Here is a 20,032-nt window from a genome sequence, read left to right as displayed (position 1 = left end):
ACTAACATCGACGCTAGCTGCAGGCCAATATTGGGTGCCTATACTTGATGGTGATGTTGTTTATGGCTCTACAATCAGAACACATCCTCCATGAGTCGTCCTTCTTGGGTACTAGAATGACAGGTACAGCGCACGGACTCATACTATCTCTCACCCAACCTTTGCTCAGGAGTTCGGATACTTGCCTTTCGATCTCCTTAGTTTCTTGTGGGTTGCTCCTATAAGCTGGCCGATTGGGCAAGGACGCTCCGGGAATGAGATCAATGTGATGCTCAATTCCCCTCAATGGTGGCAAACCATCTGGTACACTTGCTGGAAACACATCATCAAAATCCTGCAGAAGAGATTGAATACTAGAAGGCAATTTAAATTCATCAATTGGGTTAGCATGCAACATCTGACGTTGAGAAAACAATAAATAGAGGGGTTGTCTCGCACAAAGCACCCTCCTCACCTCCCTTTTTGTTGCTAAATAAAGCTGTTTGCCCTCAAGTGTTTCACTCTTTTTGTTTTCTCTCTTTTCCCTCTCAAGTGTTTCACTCTTTTTCTTTCCTCTCTTTTCCTTCTCAAGTGTCTCACTCTTCTTCCTCTCAAGTGTCTCACTCTTTTTCTTTTCTCTCATTTTTATCTGATCCTCACAAACCTCTTGAGGAGATAACGGTTTGAGAACAATCTTCTTGTCAGCTTGCTGGAAAGAGATTTTGTTGGTGAAGCCATCATGCACTGCCTTGGTATCATATTGCCACGGTCTTCCTAACAGCACATGGGTCGCTTCCATTGGGACCACATCACACAGCACCTTGTCATTATATCGCCCAATGGTGAGACACACCTCAACCTGTTGAGTCACTTTTACCTCTTCATCTTCACTAAGCCACTGAAGTTTGTATGGTCTAGGATGGGGCTTAGTTTCCAAATTCAGTTTGGTCACTAATGTGGAACTTGCAACATTGGTACAGCTTCCTCCATCAACAATTAAAGAGCATAGCTTACCATTAATTACACATCTGGTGTGGAAAATATTTTCTCTTTGATTGTCATCCAGTGGCTGCATTTGATTTCCCAACAGCCTTCTCACCATCAACATATCACCCTGCATAGCTTCCTCCTCATACTCTTCTTCTTCCACTTCTTCTTCACTGATTTCAGACTCACTAGTGATTTCTCCATCAGCCTTCATGATCATGGTCCTCCTGGTTGGACATTCAGAAGCAATATGTCCTCTGCCTAAGCACTTGAAACATTTTATGTTTCTGGTTCCAGTATTGGATGAGGAAGTGGAGGTGTTATGTTTGCTTCCACCTACACTGGGTGTTGCTGACTTTCCATACGGGGATGTGGCTGCAGGTCGGAACGAATTACCTCCCTCCTTCTTGGATCTGTTGGCCCAGTTTTGGTTGTAAGTATTGGGTGAGTTCCTCCTTGTTGCACTTCTTCTTTTAATTTGCTGTTCAACCCGAAGCGCCCTATGTAACAAGTCATCCAACACCACATACTCCTGTAATTCAACAACATCTCTGATTTCAGGGTTTAGACCATTCAGGAAACGAGCCATTGTGTCTTCGGAGTCCTCTTCGATGTTGGCCCTCACTAACGCCATTTCCATCTCTTTATAATATTCTTCCACGGTTAAATTCCCTTGGGACAGCCCTTGGAGTTTCTGTCGCATGGTTCTGTTATAGCTAGTGGGCACATACCTTTTTCTCATCACCCTTTTCATCTCAGTCCATGTATCTACCTCTCGCCGTTCCTCTCTCAACATTTCTCTTTGGTATTTATGCCACCAAACAAGGGCATAGTCGGAGAATTCAGCTGCTGCTAGCTTGACTTTCTGCGCATCAGTGTAGTCATTGCAGGCAAATACGTGCTCAGTCTTCATTTCCCAGTCCAGGTAGGCATCTGGATCACTTCTACCTTTGAAGGGAGGAACATTGAGCTTTACTCCCTCAACCCGGTTCTGCCTCGGTCCGTCATTACCGCCATTGTTACCTCTATTCCCATCTATATTTCGTCTAGCATTCTGATTGGCTTGGTTCTCCAAAGCTTCTAGTCGTCCATAGACCTCCTCTGTGGTACGGTCTAGCAAACGTTGCATCTGTGCATTCATCGCATCCACTAACAGACGTTGAGCGCCGTCCAACTGATGGTACTCGTCACCACCACCACCTGCTCCAGCCATAATTCAACAGGAAAAAAAAAATGTGCAATAAAAATTATTAAGGTTTCAGGACCTCACAACACTCTACTCACGTCTCTTAGATGGTAGTACACTCGTGTTTAATGCTCTCAATAGGCTTTTGTGTAATGTATTCCCTCTTGCCTTTTACCACTCGTGTTTCCTCTTAAGTTCCTGGATGGACCAAATTAGACACACAAGGTAATATAAAATAAAAGGAAAGACAATATAATGATCACAAACAGATTTGATTTGGGATAACAACTTGGACTTGATTTGGATAATAATATATTAGATTTGGATTTGGATAACAGGTGAGCTTTAATTTGGGTAACAGATATGATAACAAATAAGATATTATAGATAGGATAACAGATAAGATATTAGGTAGGATAACAGATAAGATATTAGATAGGATAACAGATAAGATATTAGGTAGGATAACAGATAAGATATTAGATAGGACAACAGATAGGACAAGTAAACTTCAAATGCTCATAACTTTTGCTACAGTTGTCCGTTTGAGGCCCACTATATATCAAAACGCTCAGAATTCAGAGGAGAATCTATATAAGGGGATTTGTTCCACGATTTTCTTTCAAAAAAAAACACCTCTAAATGCCTCAATTTCGTTTTCAAAGATCAAACACCCACTTTTTTTTTTTTCAAAATTTTTGCAACTTTTTTTTTTTTTTGCAACTGTTTCCTTTTTTTTTTCTTTCTTTCTTTCTCTTTCTTTCTTTCTTTTTTTTTCAGACGTCCAGCTATTAGAATTCGTTCAATAGGCAATCATCATTAGGCAAATTTGACAATTTAGCAATTCAGCAATTAGGCAATTTTTACCCCAAACAGAATTCGAATAGGCTGAAACAAAAGTTATGAACAAAAGACAGAATACAATATGATAGGCACAAGAACAAGAAACAAGAACTCAAACAATTTTTTTTTTTTGACACAAAGTTTGAAAGACACAAGAAACAAGAACAAGAACGTGACAAGAACAAGAACAAGAACAAGAACGCAAATAACAGAACAAGGACAAAAACACAAACCTAGACAAATTACGAAGAAAAAAAAATAGGATAGGATAGGATAGGATAGAACCTGTATCAAGAACCTGGCTCTGATACCAGATGATGTGAATCTTACGAGGCGGATCGCTTGATACAGGCTACGGATATTTGGATGACGCCACTTCCGGTGAAGGAAGATAAGTCAGGGTAGACGCCACAAGGATTACCTTGATAAGTCTGATAATTGGTTCAACAAGGAACCCAGAGAGAAACTCTCACCAAATTTTATCAAATGCCAAAAGTCCCTTTTATTGAAAACAAAAACAAATACTTATAGTGTATCTGAAGAAAAAGATAAAAATAGACATGGGTCTTCTAAACAGTTTGGGCCAAAATTACAATAAAAATAAATTATAACTAAAAACTTATTTAACTTGGGCCTTCAAGTTAGTTTGGGCCTTCAACAACAATTAGTAGTCTTGGTAGTGCCTCTGCCTCTGGGCCTTCATCTTTCTCCACTTGGGCCTTCAATCATCATCAATGGCAGCTATACAAATGACCAGCCTTGTCTCTATGACGTGTTGGGCTTGTTTAAGTCTGCCTCTGGTCATGGGACCTTCAAGTGCTTCATGGTCCTTGCCCTTGGTTATGTCCTCATCACAAAACACGAACCTGGACAAATTACAAAGGAAAATAATAGGATAGGATAGAACCTTTATCAAGAGCCGAAGCTTTGATACCAGATGATGTGAACCTGAGTAGGAGCGGATCGTTTGATACAGGTTACAGAGATTTGGATGACGCCACTTCCAGTGAAGGAAGATAAGTCAGGGTAGACGCCACTTCCAATGAAGGAAGATAAGTCTGGGTAGACGCCACTTCCAGTGAAGGAAGATAAGTCTGGGTAGATGCCACTTCCGGTGAAGGAAGATAAGTCAGGATAGACGCCACAAGGATTACCTTGATAAGTCTGATAATTGGTTCAACCAGGAACCTAGAGAGAAACTCTCACCCAATTTTATGAAATGCAAAAAGTTTTTTTTTATTGAAAACAAAAACAAATACTTATAGTGTATCTGAACAAAAAGATAATAATAGACATGGGCCTTCTAAATAGTTTGGGCCAAAATTACAATAAATAAAAATTATAACTAAAAAATATATTTAACTAGGGCCTTCAAATTAATCTGGGCCTTCAGCAACAATTAATAGTCTTGATAGTGTCTCTGCCTCTGGGCCTTCATCCTTCTCCACTCGGGGGCTTTATCCTTGTCCACTTGGGCCTTCGCCCTTCTCCACTTAGGCCTTTAGCCTGTATTTGGCTAATTTCAGGATTCTCATCACATTTCCTAATAGACATCATCCAAATAATATTCAGAGATTGAATAGAAAGTAGAATGGCCGACTTCTGTCGTTGTAAGGCCGCGATTGATTTTTTTCAGCCGACGTTGCACAATTTTTTTACAAACGCTGGCAGATAATATTTTTTTACGGTAGAGGTAGCTCTTTTGTTCGGTGTTGCCGTAAAAATTTTCTATGTAGGTCGGCTAGGTTTTTTCGTTCGAGCACAACCGAAGTTGTGTTTCGGCCGTCACCGGCATGTTTTCATTTGCTTGGAAGGGAAAACATTTGCGAACCTCGGAAAAAAAAATTTGATTCGCCGATACTGATCGAAAAAAATGTTAGCCGACGTCGGTCAGGAAAGATGACCGATCGAGGTTTAAACAAGAAACACAACCGGATGACGCCAATCGAACATTTCATAATAGACATTATCCACATAATATTCGGGATTTAATAGAAAGTACAATAGCCGACATCGTCAGTGTAATGCCGCGACTGATATTTTTCTGCCGACATTGTGCAATTTTTTTACAAACGCTGGCCGATAATATTTTTTTATGGTAGAGTTAGCTCTTTTGTTCGGTGTTGCCGTAAAAATTTACTATGTAGGTCGGCATGGTTTTTTCGTTCGAGCACAACCGAAGTTGTGTTTCCGCCGACACCGGCATGTTTTCATTTGCTTGGAAGGGAAAACATTAGCGAACCTCGGAAAAAAAATTTTGAGTCGCCTATACTAATCGAAAAAAATGTTAGCCTACGTCGGTCAGGAAAGATGACCGATCAAGGTTTAAACATGAAACACCACCGGATGACACCGATCGAACATTTCCTAATAGACATTATCCACATAATATTCAGGGATTTAATAGAAAGTACAATAGCCGACATCGGTCAGTGTAATGCCGCGACAAATATTTTTCAGCCGACATTGCGCAATTTTTTTACAAACGCTGGCCGATAATATTTTTTTACGGTAGAGGTAGCTTTTTTGTTCGGTGTTGCCATAAAAATTTACAATGTAGATCGGCTAGATTTTTTCGTTCGAGCACAACCGAAGTTGTGTTTCGGCCGACACCGGCATGTTTTCAATTGCTTGGAAGGGAAAACGTTGGCCAACTCGGGAAAAAAATTTTGATTCACCGATACTGATAAAAAAAATGTTAGGCGACGTCGGTCAGGAAAGATGACCGATCGAGGTTTAAACAGGAAACATCACCGGATGACGCCGATCGAACATTTCCTAATAGACATTATCCAAATTATATTCATGGATTTAATAGAAAGTACAATAGCCGACATCGGTCAGTGTAATGCCGCGACTGATATTTTTTAGCCGACATTGCGCAATTTTTTTACAAACGCTGGCCGATAATATTTTTTTACGGTAGAGGTAGCTTTTTTGTTCGGTGTTGCCATAAAAATTTACAATGTAGATCGACTAGATTTTTTCGTTCGAGGTCAACCGAAGTTGTGTTTCGGCCGACACCGGCATGTTTTCATTTGCTTGGAAGGGAAAATATTAGCCATCCTAGGACAAAAAATTATGATTCTCCGTTACTGAGCAACAGAAATGCTAGCCGACGTCGGTCAGGAAAGATGACAGATCGAGGTTTAAAAAAGAAGCATCACCGGATGACGCCGATCGAACGTTTCCTAATAGACATCATCGAAATAATATTCAGGGATTGAATAGAAAGTAGAATGCCCAACTTCTGTCGTTGTAAGGCCGCGACTGATATTTTGCAGCCGACGTTGCGCAATTTTTTTATAAACGCTGGCCGATAATATTTTTTTATGGTAGAGGTAGCCTTTTTGTTTCGGTATTGCCGTAAAAATTTACTATGTAGGTCGGCTAGGTTTTTTCGTTCGAGCACAACCAAAGTTGTGTTTCCGTCGACACCGGCATGTTTTCATTTGCTTGGAAAGGAAAACATTAGCGAACCTCGGAAAAAAATTTTTGATTCGCCGATACTGATCGAAAAAAATGTTAGCCGACATCGGTCAGGAAATATGACCGATCGAGGTTTAAACAAGAAGCATCACAAGATGACGCCGATCGAACATTTCCTAATAGACATTATCCACACTATATTCAGGGATTTAATAGAGAGTACAATAGCCGACATCGGTCAGTGTAATGCCGCGATCGATATTTTTCTGCCGACATTGCGCAAATTTTTTACAAACGCTGGCCGATAATACTTTTTAACGGTAGAGGTAGCTCTTTTGTTCGGTGTTGCCGTAAAAATTTTCTATGTAGGTCGGCTAGGTGTTCTCGTTCGAACACAACAAAGTTGTGTTTCGGCCGACACCGGCATGTTTTCAATTGCTTGGAAGGGAAAACGTTCGCCAACCTCCGAAAAAAAATTTTGATTCACCGATACTGATCGAAAAAAAATTTAGCCGACGTCGGTCAGGAAAGATGGCGGATCGAGGTTTAAACAAGAAGCATCACCGGATGACGCTGATGGAACATTTCCTAATAGACATCATCCAAATAATATTCAGGAATTGAATACAAAGTAGAATGGCCGACTTCTGTCGTTGTAAGGCCGCGACTGATATTTTTCAGCAGACGTTGCACAATTTTTTTACAAACGCTGGCCGATAATATTTTTTTATGGTAGAGGTAGCTCTTTTGTTCGGTGTTGCAGTAAAAATTTACGGTGAATATCGGCTAGGTTTTTTCTTTCGAGCACAACCGAAGTTGTGTTTCGGCCGACACCGGCATGTTTTCAATTGCTTGGAAGGGAAAACGTTAGCCAACCTCGGGAAAAAAATTTGAATCACCGATACTTATCGAAAACAATGTTAGCCGACGTCGGTCAGGAAAGATGCCGATCGAGGTTTAAAAAAGGAGCATCACCGGATGACGCCGATCGAACATTTCCTAATAGACAGCATCCAATTAAAATTCAGGGATTGAATAGAAAGTAGAATGGCCCACTTCTGTCGATATAAGGCCGCGACTGATATTTTTCAGCCCACGTTGCGCAATTTTTTTACAAACGCTGACCGATAATATTTTTTTATGGTAGAGGTAGCGTTTTTGTTCGGTGTTGTCGTAAAATTTAGAATTTAGGTCGGCTAGGTTTTTTCGTTCGAGCTCAACCGAAATTGTGTTTCGGCTGACACCAGCATGTTTTCATTTGCTTGGAAGGGAAAATATTAGCCATCCTAGGACAAAAAATTATGATTCTCCGTTACTGATCAAAAGAAATGCTAGCCGACTTCGGTCAGGAAAGATGAGCGATCGAGGTTTAAAAATGAAGCGTCACCGGATCACGCCGACCGAACATTTCCTAATAGACATCATCCAAATAATATTCAGGGATTGAATAGAAAGTAGAATGGCCGACTTCTGTCGATATAAGGCCGCGACTGATATATTTCAGCCCACGTTGTGCAATTTTTTTACAAACGCTGACCGATAATATTTTTTTACGGTAGAGGTAGCGTTTTTGTTTGGTGTTGTCGTAAAAATTTAGAATTTCGTTCGGCTAGGTTTTTTCGTTCGAGCTGAACCGAAGTTGTGTTTCGGCTGACATCGGCATGTTTTCATTTGCTTGGAAGGGAAAATATTAGCCATCCTAGGACAAAAAATTATGATTCTCTGTTACTGATCAAAAGAAATGCTAGCCGACGTCAGTCAGGAAAGATGACCGATCGAGGTTTAAAAAAGAAGCGTCACCGGATCACGCCGATCGAACATTTCCTAATAGACATCATCCAAATAATATTCAGGGATTGAATAGAAAGTAGAATGGCCGAATTCTGTCGATATAAGGCCGCGACTGATATTTTTCAGCCCATGTTGCGCAATTTTTTTACAAACGCTGGCAGATAATATTTTTTTACGGTAGAGGTAGCTCTTTTGTTCGGTGTTGCAATAAAAATTTACAATGTAGATCGGCTAGATTTTTTCATTCGAGCTCAACCGAAGTTGTGTTTCGGCTCACACCAGCATGTTTTCATTTGCTTGGAAGGGAAAGCATTAGCCATCCTAGGACAAAAAATTATGATTCTCTGTTACTAATCAAAAGAAATGCTAGCCGACGTCGGTCAGGAAAGATGACCGATCGAGGTTTAAAAAAGAAGCGTCACCGGATGACGCCGATCTAACATTTCGTAATAGACATCATCCAAATAATATTCAGGGATTGAATAGAAAGTAGAACGACCGACTTTTGTCGTTGTAAGGCCGCGACTTATATTTTTCTGCCGACGTTGCGCAATCTTTTTACAAACGCTGGCCAATAATATTTTTTTACGGTAGAGGTAGCTCTTTTGTTCGGTGTTGCCGTAAAATTTTACTATGTAGGTCGGCTAGGTTTTTTCGTTCCGCGAGCACAACCGAAGTTGTGTTTCGGCCGACACCGGCATGTTTTCATTTGCTTGGAAAGGAAAACGTTAGCGAACCTCGGGAAAAAAAATTTTGATTCACCGATACTGATCTAAAAAAATTCTAGCCGACGTCGGTCAGGAAAGATGACCGATCGAGGTTTAAAAAGGAAGCGTCACCGGATGACGCCGATCGAACATTTCCTAATAGACATCATCCAAATAAAATTCAGGGATATAATAGAAATTACAATTGCCGACATCGGTAATTGTAAAGTTGCAATTGATATTTTTCAGCCGACATTGTGCAATTTTTTAACAAACGCTGACCGATAATATTTTTTTACGGGAGAGGTAGCGATTTTGTTCGGTGTTGCCGTAAAAATTTAGAATTTACGTCGGCTAGGTTTTTTCGTTCGAGCTCAACCGATGTTGTGTTTCGGCCGACACCGGCATGTTTTTATTTGCTTGGAAGGGAAAATATTAGCCACCCTAGGACAAAAAATTATGATTCTCCGTTACTGATCAAAAGAAATGCTAGCCGACGTCGGTCATGAAAGATGACCGATCGAGGCTTAAAAAAGAAGCGTCACCGGATGACGCCGATCGAACATTACCTAATAGACATCATCCAAATAATATTCAGGGATTGAATAGAAAGTAGAATGGCCGACTTCTGTCGTTGTAAGGCCGCCACTAGTATTTTGCAGCCGACGTTGCGCAATTTTTTTATAAAACGTTGGCCGATAATATTTTTTTATGGTAGAGGTAGCCTTTTTGTTTCGGTATTGCCGTAAAAATTTACTATGTAGGTCGGCTAGGTTTTTTCGTTCGAGCACAACCGATGTTGTGTTTCCGCCGACACCGGCATGTTTTCATTTGCTCGGAAAGGAAAACGATAGCGGACCTCGGAAAAAAAGTTTTGATTCGCCGTTACCGATCGAAAAAAATGTTAGCCGACGTCGGTCAGGAAAGATGACCGATCGAGGTTTAAACAAGAAGCACCACTGGATGACTCCAATCGAACATTTCCTAATAGACATTATCCACATAATATTCAGGGATTTAATAGAATGTACAATAGCCGACATCGGTCAGTGTAATGCCTGGACTGCTATTTTTCTGCCGACATTGCGCAATTTTTTTACAAACGCTGGCCGATAATATTTTTTTCCGGTAGAGGTAGCTTTTTGTGTTCGGTGTTGCCATAAAAATTTACAATGCAGATCGGCTAGATTTTTTCGTTCGAGCGCAATCGAAGTTGTGTTTCGGCCGACACCGGCATGTTTTCATTTGCTTGGAAAGGAAAACGTTAGCGAACCTCGGGAAAAAAAATTTTGATTCACCGATACTGATCTAAAAAAATTCTAGCCGACGTCGGTCAGGAAAGATGACCGATCGAGGTTTAAAAAGGAAGCGTCACCGGATGACGCCGGTCGAACATTTCCTAATAGACATCATCCAAATAAAATTCAGGGATATAATAGAAATTACAATTGCCGACATCGGTAATTGTAAAGTTGCAATTGATATTTTTCAGCCGACATTGCGCAATTTTTTAACAGACGCTGACCGATAATATTTTTTTACGGGAGAGGTAGCGTTTTTGTTCGGTGTTGCCGTAAAAATTTAGAATTTACGTCGGCTAGGTTTTTTCGTTCGAGCTCAACCGATGTTGTGTTTCGGCCGACACCGGCATGTTTTCATTTGCTTGGAAGGGAAAATATTAGCCACCCTAGGACAAAAAATTATGATTCTCCGTTACTGATCAAAAGAAATGCTAGCCGACGTCGGTCATGAAAGATGACCGATCGAGGCTTAAAAAAGAAGCGTCACCGGATGACGCCGATCGAACATTACCTAATAGACATCATCCAAATAATATTCAGGGATTGAATAGAAAGTAGAATGGCCGACTTCTGTCGTTGTAAGGCCGCAACTAGTATTTTGCAGCCGACGTTGCGCAATTTTTTTATAAAACGTTGGTCGATAATATTTTTTTATGGTAGAGGTAGCCTTTTTGTTTCGGTATTGCCGTAAAAAATTACTATGTAGGTCGGCTAGGTTTTTTCGTTCGAGCACAACCGATGTTGTGTTTCCGCCGACACCGGCATGTTTTCATTTGCTCGGAAAGGAAAACGATAGCGGACCTCGGAAAAAAAGTTTTGATTCGCCGTTACCGATCGAAAAAAATGTTAGCCGACGTCGGTCATGAAAGATGACCGATCGAGGCTTAAAAAAGAAGCGTCACCGGATGACGCCGATCGAACATTACCTAATAGACATCATCCAAATAATATTCAGGGATTGAATAGAAAGTAGAATGGCCGACTTCTGTCGTTGTAATGCTGCGACTGATATTTTTCAGCCGATGTTGCGCAATTTTTTTACAAACGCTGGCAGATAATATTTTTTAACGGTAGAGGTAGCCTTTTTGTTTCGGTATTGCCGTAAAAATTTACTATGTAGGTCGGCTAGGTTTTTTCGTTCGAGCACAACCGATGTTGTGTTTCCGCCGACGCCGGCATGTTTTCATTTGCGCGGAAAGGAAAACGATAGCGGACCTCGGAAAAAAAGTTTTGATTCGCCGTTACCGATCGAAAAAAATGTTAGCCGACGTCGGTCAGGAAAGATGACCGATCGAGGTTTAAACAAGAAGCACCACTGGATGACTCCAATCGAACATTTCCTAATAGACATTATCCACATAATATTCAGGGATTTAATAGAATGTACAATAGCCGACATCGGTAAGTGTAATGCCTGGACTGCTATTTTTCTGCCGACATTGCGCAATTTTTTTACAAACGCTGGCCGATAATATTTTTTTCCGGTAGAGGTAGCTTTTTGTGTTCGGTGTTGCCATAAAAATTTACAATGCAGATCGGCTAGATTTTTTCGTTCGAGCGCAATCGAAGTTGTGTTTCGGCCGACACCGGCATGTTTTCATTTGCTTGGAAAGGAAAACGTTAGCGAACCTCGGGAAAAAAAATTTTGATTCACCGATACTGATCTAAAAAAATTCTAGCCGACGTCGGTCAGGAAAGATGACCGATCGAGGTTTAAAAAGGAAGCGTCACCGGATGACGCCGGTCGAACATTTCCTAATAGACATCATCCAAATAAAATTCAGGGATATAATAGAAATTACAATTGCCGACATCGGTAATTGTAAAGTTGCAATTGATATTTTTCAGCCGACATTGCGCAATTTTTTAACAGACGCTGACCGATAATATTTTTTTACGGGAGAGGTAGCGTTTTTGTTCGGTGTTGCCGTAAAAATTTAGAATTTACGTCGGCTAGGTTTTTTCGTTCGAGCTCAACCGATGTTGTGTTTCGGCCGACACCGGCATGTTTTCATTTGCTTGGAAGGGAAAATATTAGCCACCCTAGGACAAAAAATTATGATTCTCCGTTACTGATCAAAAGAAATGCTAGCCGACGTCGGTCATGAAAGATGACCGATCGAGGCTTAAAAAAGAAGCGTCACCGGATGACGCCGATCGAACATTACCTAATAGACATCATCCAAATAATATTCAGGGATTGAATAGAAAGTAGAATGGCCGACTTCTGTCGTTGTAAGGCCGCAACTAGTATTTTGCAGCCGACGTTGCGCAATTTTTTTATAAAACGTTGGCCGATAATATTTTTTTATGGTAGAGGTAGCCTTTTTGTTTCGGTATTGCCGTAAAAATTTACTATGTAGGTCGGCTAGGTTTTTTCGTTCGAGCACAACCGATGTTGTGTTTCCGCCGACACCGGCATGTTTTCATTTGCTCGGAAAGGAAAACGATAGCGGACCTCGGAAAAAAAGTTTTGATTCGCCGTTACCGATCGAAAAAAATGTTAGCCGACGTCGGTCAGGAAAGATGACCGATCGAGGTTTAAACAAGAAGCACCACTGGATGACTCCAATCGAACATTTCCTAATAGACATTATCCACATAATATTCAGGGATTTAATAGAATGTACAATAGCCGACATCGGTCAGTGTAATGCCTGGACTGCTATTTTTCTGCCGACATTGCGCAATTTTTTTACAAACGCTGGCCGATAATATTTTTTTCCGGTAGAGGTAGCTTTTTGTGTTCGGTGTTGCCATAAAAATTTGCAATGCAGATCGGCTAGATTTTTTCGTTCGAGCGCAATCGAAGTTGTGTTTCGGCCGACACCGGCATGTTTTCATATGCTTGGAAAGGAAAACGTTAGCGAACCTCGGGAAAAAAAATTTTGATTCACCGATACTGATCTAAAAAAATTCTAGCCGACGTCGGTCAGGAAAGATTACCGATCGAGGTTTAAAAAGGAAGCGTCACCGGATGACGCCGATCGAACATTTCCTAATAGACATCATCCAAATAAAATTCAGGGATATAATAGAAATTACAATTGCCGACATCGGTCATTGTAAAGTCGCAACTGATATTTTTCAGCCGACATTGCGCAATTTTTTAACAGACGCTGACCGATAATATTTTTTTACGGAAGAGGTAGCGTTTTTGTTCGGTGTTGCCGTAAAAATTTAGAATTTAGGTCTGCTAGGTTTTTTCGTTCGAGCTCAACCGAAGTTGTGTTTCGGCCGACACCGGCATGTTTTCATTTGCTTTGAATGGAAAATATTAGCCATCCTAGGACAAAAAATTATGATTCTCCGTTACTGATCAAAATAAATGCTAGCCGACGTCGGTCATGAAAGATGACCGATCGAGGCTTAAAAAAGAAGCGTCACCGGATGACGCCGATCGAACATTACCTAATAGACATCATCCAAATAATATTCAGGGATTGAGTAGAAAGTAGAATGGCCGACTTCTGTCGTTGTAATGCTGCGACTGATATTTTTCAGCCGATGTTGCGCAATTTTTTTACAAACGCTGGCAAATAATATTTTTTAACGGTAGAGGTAGCCTTTTTGTTTCGGTATTGCCGTAAAAATTTACTATGTAGGTCGGCTAGGTTTTTTCGTTCGAGCACAACCGATGTTGTGTTTCCGCCGACACCGGCATGTTTTCATTTGCTCGGAAAGGAAAACGATAGCGGACCTCGGAAAAAAAGTTTTGATTCGCCGTTACCGATCGAAAAAAATGTTAGCCGACGTCGGTCAGGAAAGATGATCGATCGAGGTTTAAACAAGAAGCACCACTGGATGACTCCAATCGAACATTTCCTAATAGACATTATCCACATAATATTCAGGGATTTAATAGAATGTAAAATAGCCGACATCGGTCAGTGTAATGCCTGGACTGCTATTTTTCTGCCGACATTGCGCAATTTTTTTACAAACGCTGGCCGATAATATTTTTTTCCGGTAGAGGTAGCTTTTTGTGTTTGGTGTTGCCAAAAAAATTTACAATGCAGATCGGCTAGATTTTTTCGTTCGAGCACAACCGATGTTGTGTTTCGGCCGACACCGGCATGTTTTCATTTGCTTGGAAAGGAAAACGTTAGGGAACCTCGGGAAAAAAAATTTTGATTCACCGATACTGATCTAAAAAAATTCTAGCCGACGTCGGTCAGGAAAGATGACCGATCGAGGTTTAAAAAGGAAGCGTCACCGGATGACGCCGATCGAACATTTCCTAATAGACATTATCCACATAATATTCAGGGATTTAATAGAATGTACAATAGCCGACATCGGTCAGTGTAATGCCTGGACTGCTATTTTTCTGCCGACATTGCGCAATTTTTTTACAAACGCTGGCCGATAATATTTTTTTCCGGTAGAGGTAGCTTTTTGTGTTCGGAGTTGCCATAAAAATTTACAATGCAGATCGGCTAGATTTTTTCGTTCGAGCGCAATCGAAGTTGTGTTTCGGCCGACACCGGCATGTTTTCATATGCTTGGAAAGGAAAACGTTAGCGAACCTCGGGAAAAAAAATTTTGATTCACCGATACTGATCTAAAAAAATTCTAGCCGACGTCGGTCAGGAAAGATGACCGATCGAGGTTTAAAAAGGAAGCGTCACCGGATGACGCCGATCGAACATTTCCTAATAGACATCATCCAAATAAAATTCAGGGATATAATAGAAATTACAATTGCCGACATCGGTCATTGTACAATCGCAACTGATATTTTTCAGCCGACATTGCGCAATTTTTTAACAGACGCTGACCGATAATATTTTTTTACGGGAGAGGTAGCGTTTTTGTTCGGTGTTGCCGTAAAAATTTAGAATTTAGGTCTGCTAGGTTTTTTCGTTCGAGCTCAACCGAAGTTGTGTTTCGGCCGACACCGGCATGTTTTCATTTGCTTTGAATGGAAAATATTAGCCATCCTAGGACAAAAAATTATGATTCTCCGTTACTGATCAAAATAAATGCTAGCCGACGTCGGTCATGAAAGATGACCGATCGAGGCTTAAAAAAGAAGCGTCACCGGATGACGCCGATCGAACATTACCTAATAGACATCATCCAATTAATATTCAGGGATTGAATAGAAAGTAGAATGACCGACTTCTGTCGTTGTAATGCTGCGACTGATATTTTTCAGCCGACGTTGCGCAATTTTTTTACAAACGCTGGCAGATAATATTTTTTTATGGTAGAGGTAGCCTTTTTGTTTCGGTATTGCCGTAAAAATTTACTATGTAGGTCGGCTAGGTTTTTTCGTTCGAGCACAACCGATGTTGTGTTTCCGCCGACACCGGCATGTTTTCATTTGCTCGGAAAGGAAAACGATAGCGGACCTCGGAAAAAAAGTTTTGATTCGCCGTTACCGATCGAAAAAAATGTTAGCCGACGTCGGTCAGGAAAGATGACCGATCGAGGTTTAAACAAGAAGCACCACTGGATGACTCCAATCGAACATTTCCTAATAGACATTATCCACATAATATTCAGGGATTTAATAGAATGTACAATAGCCGACATCGGTCAGTGTAATGCCTGGACTGCTATTTTTCTGCCGACATTGCGCAATTTTTTTACAAACGCTGGCCGATAATATTTTTTTCCGGTAGAGGTAGCTTTTTGTGTTCGGTGTTGCCATAAAAATTTACAATGCAGATCGGCTAGATTTTTTCGTTCGAGCGCAATCGAAGTTGTGTTTCGGCCGACACCGGCATGTTTTCATTTGCTTGGAAAGGAAAACGTTAGCGAACCTCGGGAAAAAAAATTTTGATTCACCGATACTGATCTAAAAAAATTCTAGCCGACGTCGGTCAGGAAAGATGACCGATCGAGGTTTAAAAAGGAAGCGTCACCGGATGACGCCGATCGAACATTTCCTAATAGACATCATCCAAATAATATTCAGGAATATAATAGAAATTACAATTGCCGACATCGGTCATTGTAAAGTCGCAACTGATATTTTTCAGCCGACATTGCGCAATTTTTTAACAAACGCTGACCGATAATATTTTTTTACGGGAGAGGTAGCGTTTTTGTTCGGTGTTGCCGTAAAAATTTAGAATTTAGGTCGGCTAGGTTTTTTCGTTCGAGCTCAACCGAAGTTGTGTTTCGACTAACACCGGCATGTTTTCATTTGCTTGGAAGGGAAAATATTAGCCATCCTAGGACAAAAAATTATGATTCTCCGTTACTGATCAAAAGAAATGCTAGCCGACGTCGGTCTTGAAAGATGACCGATGGAGGCTTAAAAAAGAAGCGTCACCGGATGACGCCGATCGAACATTACCTAATAGACATCATCCAAATAATATTCAGGGATTTAATAAAAAGTAGAATGGCCGACTTCTGTCGTTGTAATGCTGCGACTGATATTTTTCAGCCGACGTTGCGCAATTTTCTTACAAACGCTGGCAGATAATATTTTTTTACGGTAGAGGTAGCTCTTTTGTTCGGTGTTGCCGTAAAAATTTTCTATGTAGGTCGGCTAGGTTTTTTCGTTCGAGCATAACCGAAGTTGTGTTTCGGCTGATACCGGCATGTTTTCATTTGCTTGGAAGGGAAAATATTAGCCATCCTAGGACAAAAAATTATGATTCTCCGTTACTGATCAAAAGAAATGTTAGTCGACGTCGGTCAGGAAAGATAAGCGATCGAGGTTTAAAACAGAAGCGTCACCGGATCACGCTGATCGAACATTTAAAAATAGACATCATCCAAATAATATTTAGGGATTGAATAGAAAGTAGAATGGCCGACTTCTGTCGATGTAAGGCCGCGACAGATATTTTTCAGCCGACGTTGAGCAATTTTTTTACAAACACTGGCAGATAATATTTTTTTACGGTAGAGGTAGCTCTTTTGTTTGGTGTTGCCGTAAAAATTTTCTCTGTAGGTCGGCTAGGTTTTTTCGTTCGAGCACAACCGAAGTTGTGTTTCGGCCGACACTGGCATGTTTTCAATTGCTCGGAAGGGAAAACGTTCGCCAACCTCGGAAAAAAAATTTTGATTCTCCGTTACTGATCTAAAAAAATTCTAGCCGACGTCGGTAAGGAAAGATGACCGATCGAGGTTTAAAAAAGAAGCGTCACAGGATGACGCCGATCGAACACTTCCTAATTGACATCATCCAAATAATATTTAGGGATATAATAGAAATTACAATTGCCGACATCGGTCATTGTAAAGCCGCGACTGATATTTTTCAGCCGACATTGCGCAATTTTTTTTACAAACGCTAACCGATAATATTTTTTTACGGTAGACGTAGCTCTTTTGTTCGGTGTTGTCGTAAAAATTTACAATGTAGGTCGGCTAGGTTTTTTCGTTCGAGCACAACCGAAGTTGTGTTTCGGCCGACACCGGCATGTTTTCATTTGCCTTGAAGGGAAAATATTAGCCATCCTAGGACAAAAAATTATGATTCTCCGTTACTGATCAAAAAGAAATGTTAGACGACGTCGGTCAGGAAAGATGCCGATCGAGGTTTAAAAAAGGAGCTTCACCGGATGACGCCGATCGAACATTTCCTAATAAACATCATCCAAATAATATTCAGGGATTGAATAGAAAGTAGAATGGCCGACTTCTGTCGATATAAGGCCGTGACTGATATTTTTCAGCCCACGTTGCGCAATTTTTTTACAAACGCTGACCGATAATAATTTTTTACGGTAGAGGTAGCTTTTTGTGTTCGGTGTTGCCATAAAAATTTACAATGTAGATCGGCTAGATTTTTTCGTTCGAGCTCAACCGAAGTTGTGTTTCGGCCGACACCGGCATGTTTTCATTTGCTTGGAAGGGAAAATATTAGCCATCCTAGGACAAAAAATTATGATTCTCCGTTACTGATCAAAAGAAATGCTAGCCGACGTCGGTCATGAAAGATGACCGATCGAGGCTTAAAAAAGAAGCGTCACCGGATGACGCCGATCGAACATTACCTAATAGACATCATTCAAATAATATTAAGGGATTGAATAGAAAGTAGAATGGCCGACTTCTGTCGTTGTAATGCTGCGACTGATATTTTTCAGCCGACGTTGCGCAATTTTCTTACAAACGCTGGCAGATAATATTTTTTTACGGTAGAGGTAGCTCTTTTGTTCGGTGTTGCCGTAAAAATTTTCTATGTAGGTCGGCTAGGTGTTTTCGTTCGAGCATAACCGAAGTTGTGTTTCGGCTGATACCGGCATGTTTTCATTTGCTTGGAAGGGAAAATATTAGCCATCCTAGGACAAAAAATTATGATTCTCCGTTACTGATCAAAAGAAATGTTAGTCGACGTCGGTCAGGAAAGATAAGCGATCGAGGTTTAAAACAGAAGCGTCACCGGATCACGCTGATCGAACATTTAAAAATAGACATCATCCAAATAATATTTAGGGATTGAATAGAAAGTAGAATGGCCGACTTCTGTCGATGTAAGGCCGCGACAGATATTTTTCAGCCGACGTTGAGCAATTTTTTTACAAACACTGGCAGATAATATTTTTTTACGGTAGAGGTAGCTCTTTTGTTTGGTGTTGCCGTAAAAATTTTCTCTGTAGGTCGGCTAGGTTTTTTCGTTCGAGCACAACCGAAGTTGTGTTTCGGCCGACACTGGCATGTTTTCAATTGCTCGGAAGGGAAAACGTTCGCCAACCTCGGAAAAAAAATTTTGATTCTCCGTTACTGATCTAAAAAAATTCTAGCCGACGTCGGTAAGGAAAGATGACCGATCGAGGTTTAAAAAAGAAGCGTCACAGGATGACGCCGATCGAACACTTCCTAATTGACATCATCCAAATAATATTTAGGGATATAATAGAAATTACAATTGCCGACATCGGTCATTGTAAAGCCGCGACTGATATTTTTCAGCCGACATTGCGCAATTTTTTTTACAAACGCTAACCGATAATATTTTTTTACGGTAGACGTAGCTCTTTTGTTCGGTGTTGTCGTAAAAATTTACAATGTAGGTCGGCTAGGTTTTTTCGTTCGAGCACAACCGAAGTTGTGTTTCGGCCGACACCGGCATGTTTTCATTTGCCTTGAAGGGAAAATATTAGCCATCCTAGGACAAAAAATTATGATTCTCCGTTACTGATCAAAAGAAATGTTAGACGACGTCGGTCAGGAAAGATGCCGATCGAGGTTTAAAAAAGGAGCTTCACCGGATGACGCCGATCGAACATTTCCTAATAAACATCATCCAAATAATATTCAGGGATTGAATAGAAAGTAGAATGGCCGACTTCTGTCGATATAAGGCCGTGACTGATATTTTTCAGCCCACGTTGCGCAATTTTTTTACAAACGCTGACCGATAATAATTTTTTACGGTAGAGGTAGCTTTTTGTGTTCGGTGTTGCCATAAAAATTTACAATGTAGATCGGCTAGATTTTTTCGTTCGAGCTCAACCGAAGTTGTGTTTCGGCCGACACCGGCATGTTTTCATTTGCTTGGAAGGGAAAATATTAGCCATCCTAGGACAAAAAATTATGATTCTCCGTTACTGATCAAAAGAAATGCTAGCCGACGTCGGTCATGAAAGATGACCGATCGAGGCTTAAAAAAGAAGCGTCACCGGATGACGCCGATCGAACATTACCTAATAGACATCATCCAAATAATATTCAGGGATTGAATAGAAAGTAGAATGGCCGACTTCTGTCGTTGTAATGCTGCGACTGATATTTTTCAGCCGATGTTGCGCAATTTTTTTACAAACGCTGGCAGATAATATTTTTTAACGGTAGAGGTAGCGTTTTAGTTCGGTGTTGCCGTAAAAATTAGAATTTAG

General features: G+C 40.7%; 1 protein-coding gene across 1 annotated transcript; it reads right to left on the bottom strand.

Annotated features, from left to right (window-relative positions):
• Positions 1-13: 13 nt before the first annotated feature.
• On the bottom strand, positions 14-2,179 carry LOC106797895 (uncharacterized). Its single transcript, XM_014773190.1, has 2 exons — positions 644-2,179; positions 14-334 (listed from the first exon to the last, which is right to left on the bottom strand). The coding sequence occupies exons 1-2, from the start codon at positions 2,177-2,179 to the stop codon at positions 14-16; spliced, it is 1,857 nt and encodes a 618-aa protein (XP_014628676.1).
• Between the last annotated feature and the right edge of the window lie 17,853 nt (positions 2,180-20,032).

The sequence above is a fragment of the Glycine max genome, unplaced genomic scaffold (genome assembly GCF_000004515.6).
Source record: "Glycine max cultivar Williams 82 unplaced genomic scaffold, Glycine_max_v4.0 scaffold_60, whole genome shotgun sequence".
In the NCBI taxonomy this organism is placed as follows: Eukaryota; Viridiplantae; Streptophyta; class Magnoliopsida; order Fabales; family Fabaceae; genus Glycine; species Glycine max.
The sequence above is the reverse complement of the archived record's forward strand: the minus strand, read 5'-3'. Positions and strand labels throughout refer to the sequence as shown.

Coding starts and splice junctions, on each gene's coding strand:
- LOC106797895 (XM_014773190.1), bottom strand. CDS start 2,179: ATGGCTGGAGCAGGTGGTGGTGGTGACGAGTACCATCAGTTGGACGGC. Junction 335..643: donor AACCGTTATCTCCTCAAGAG/GTTTGTGAGGAT, acceptor TCTCTTCTGCAG/GATTTTGATGATGTGTTTCC.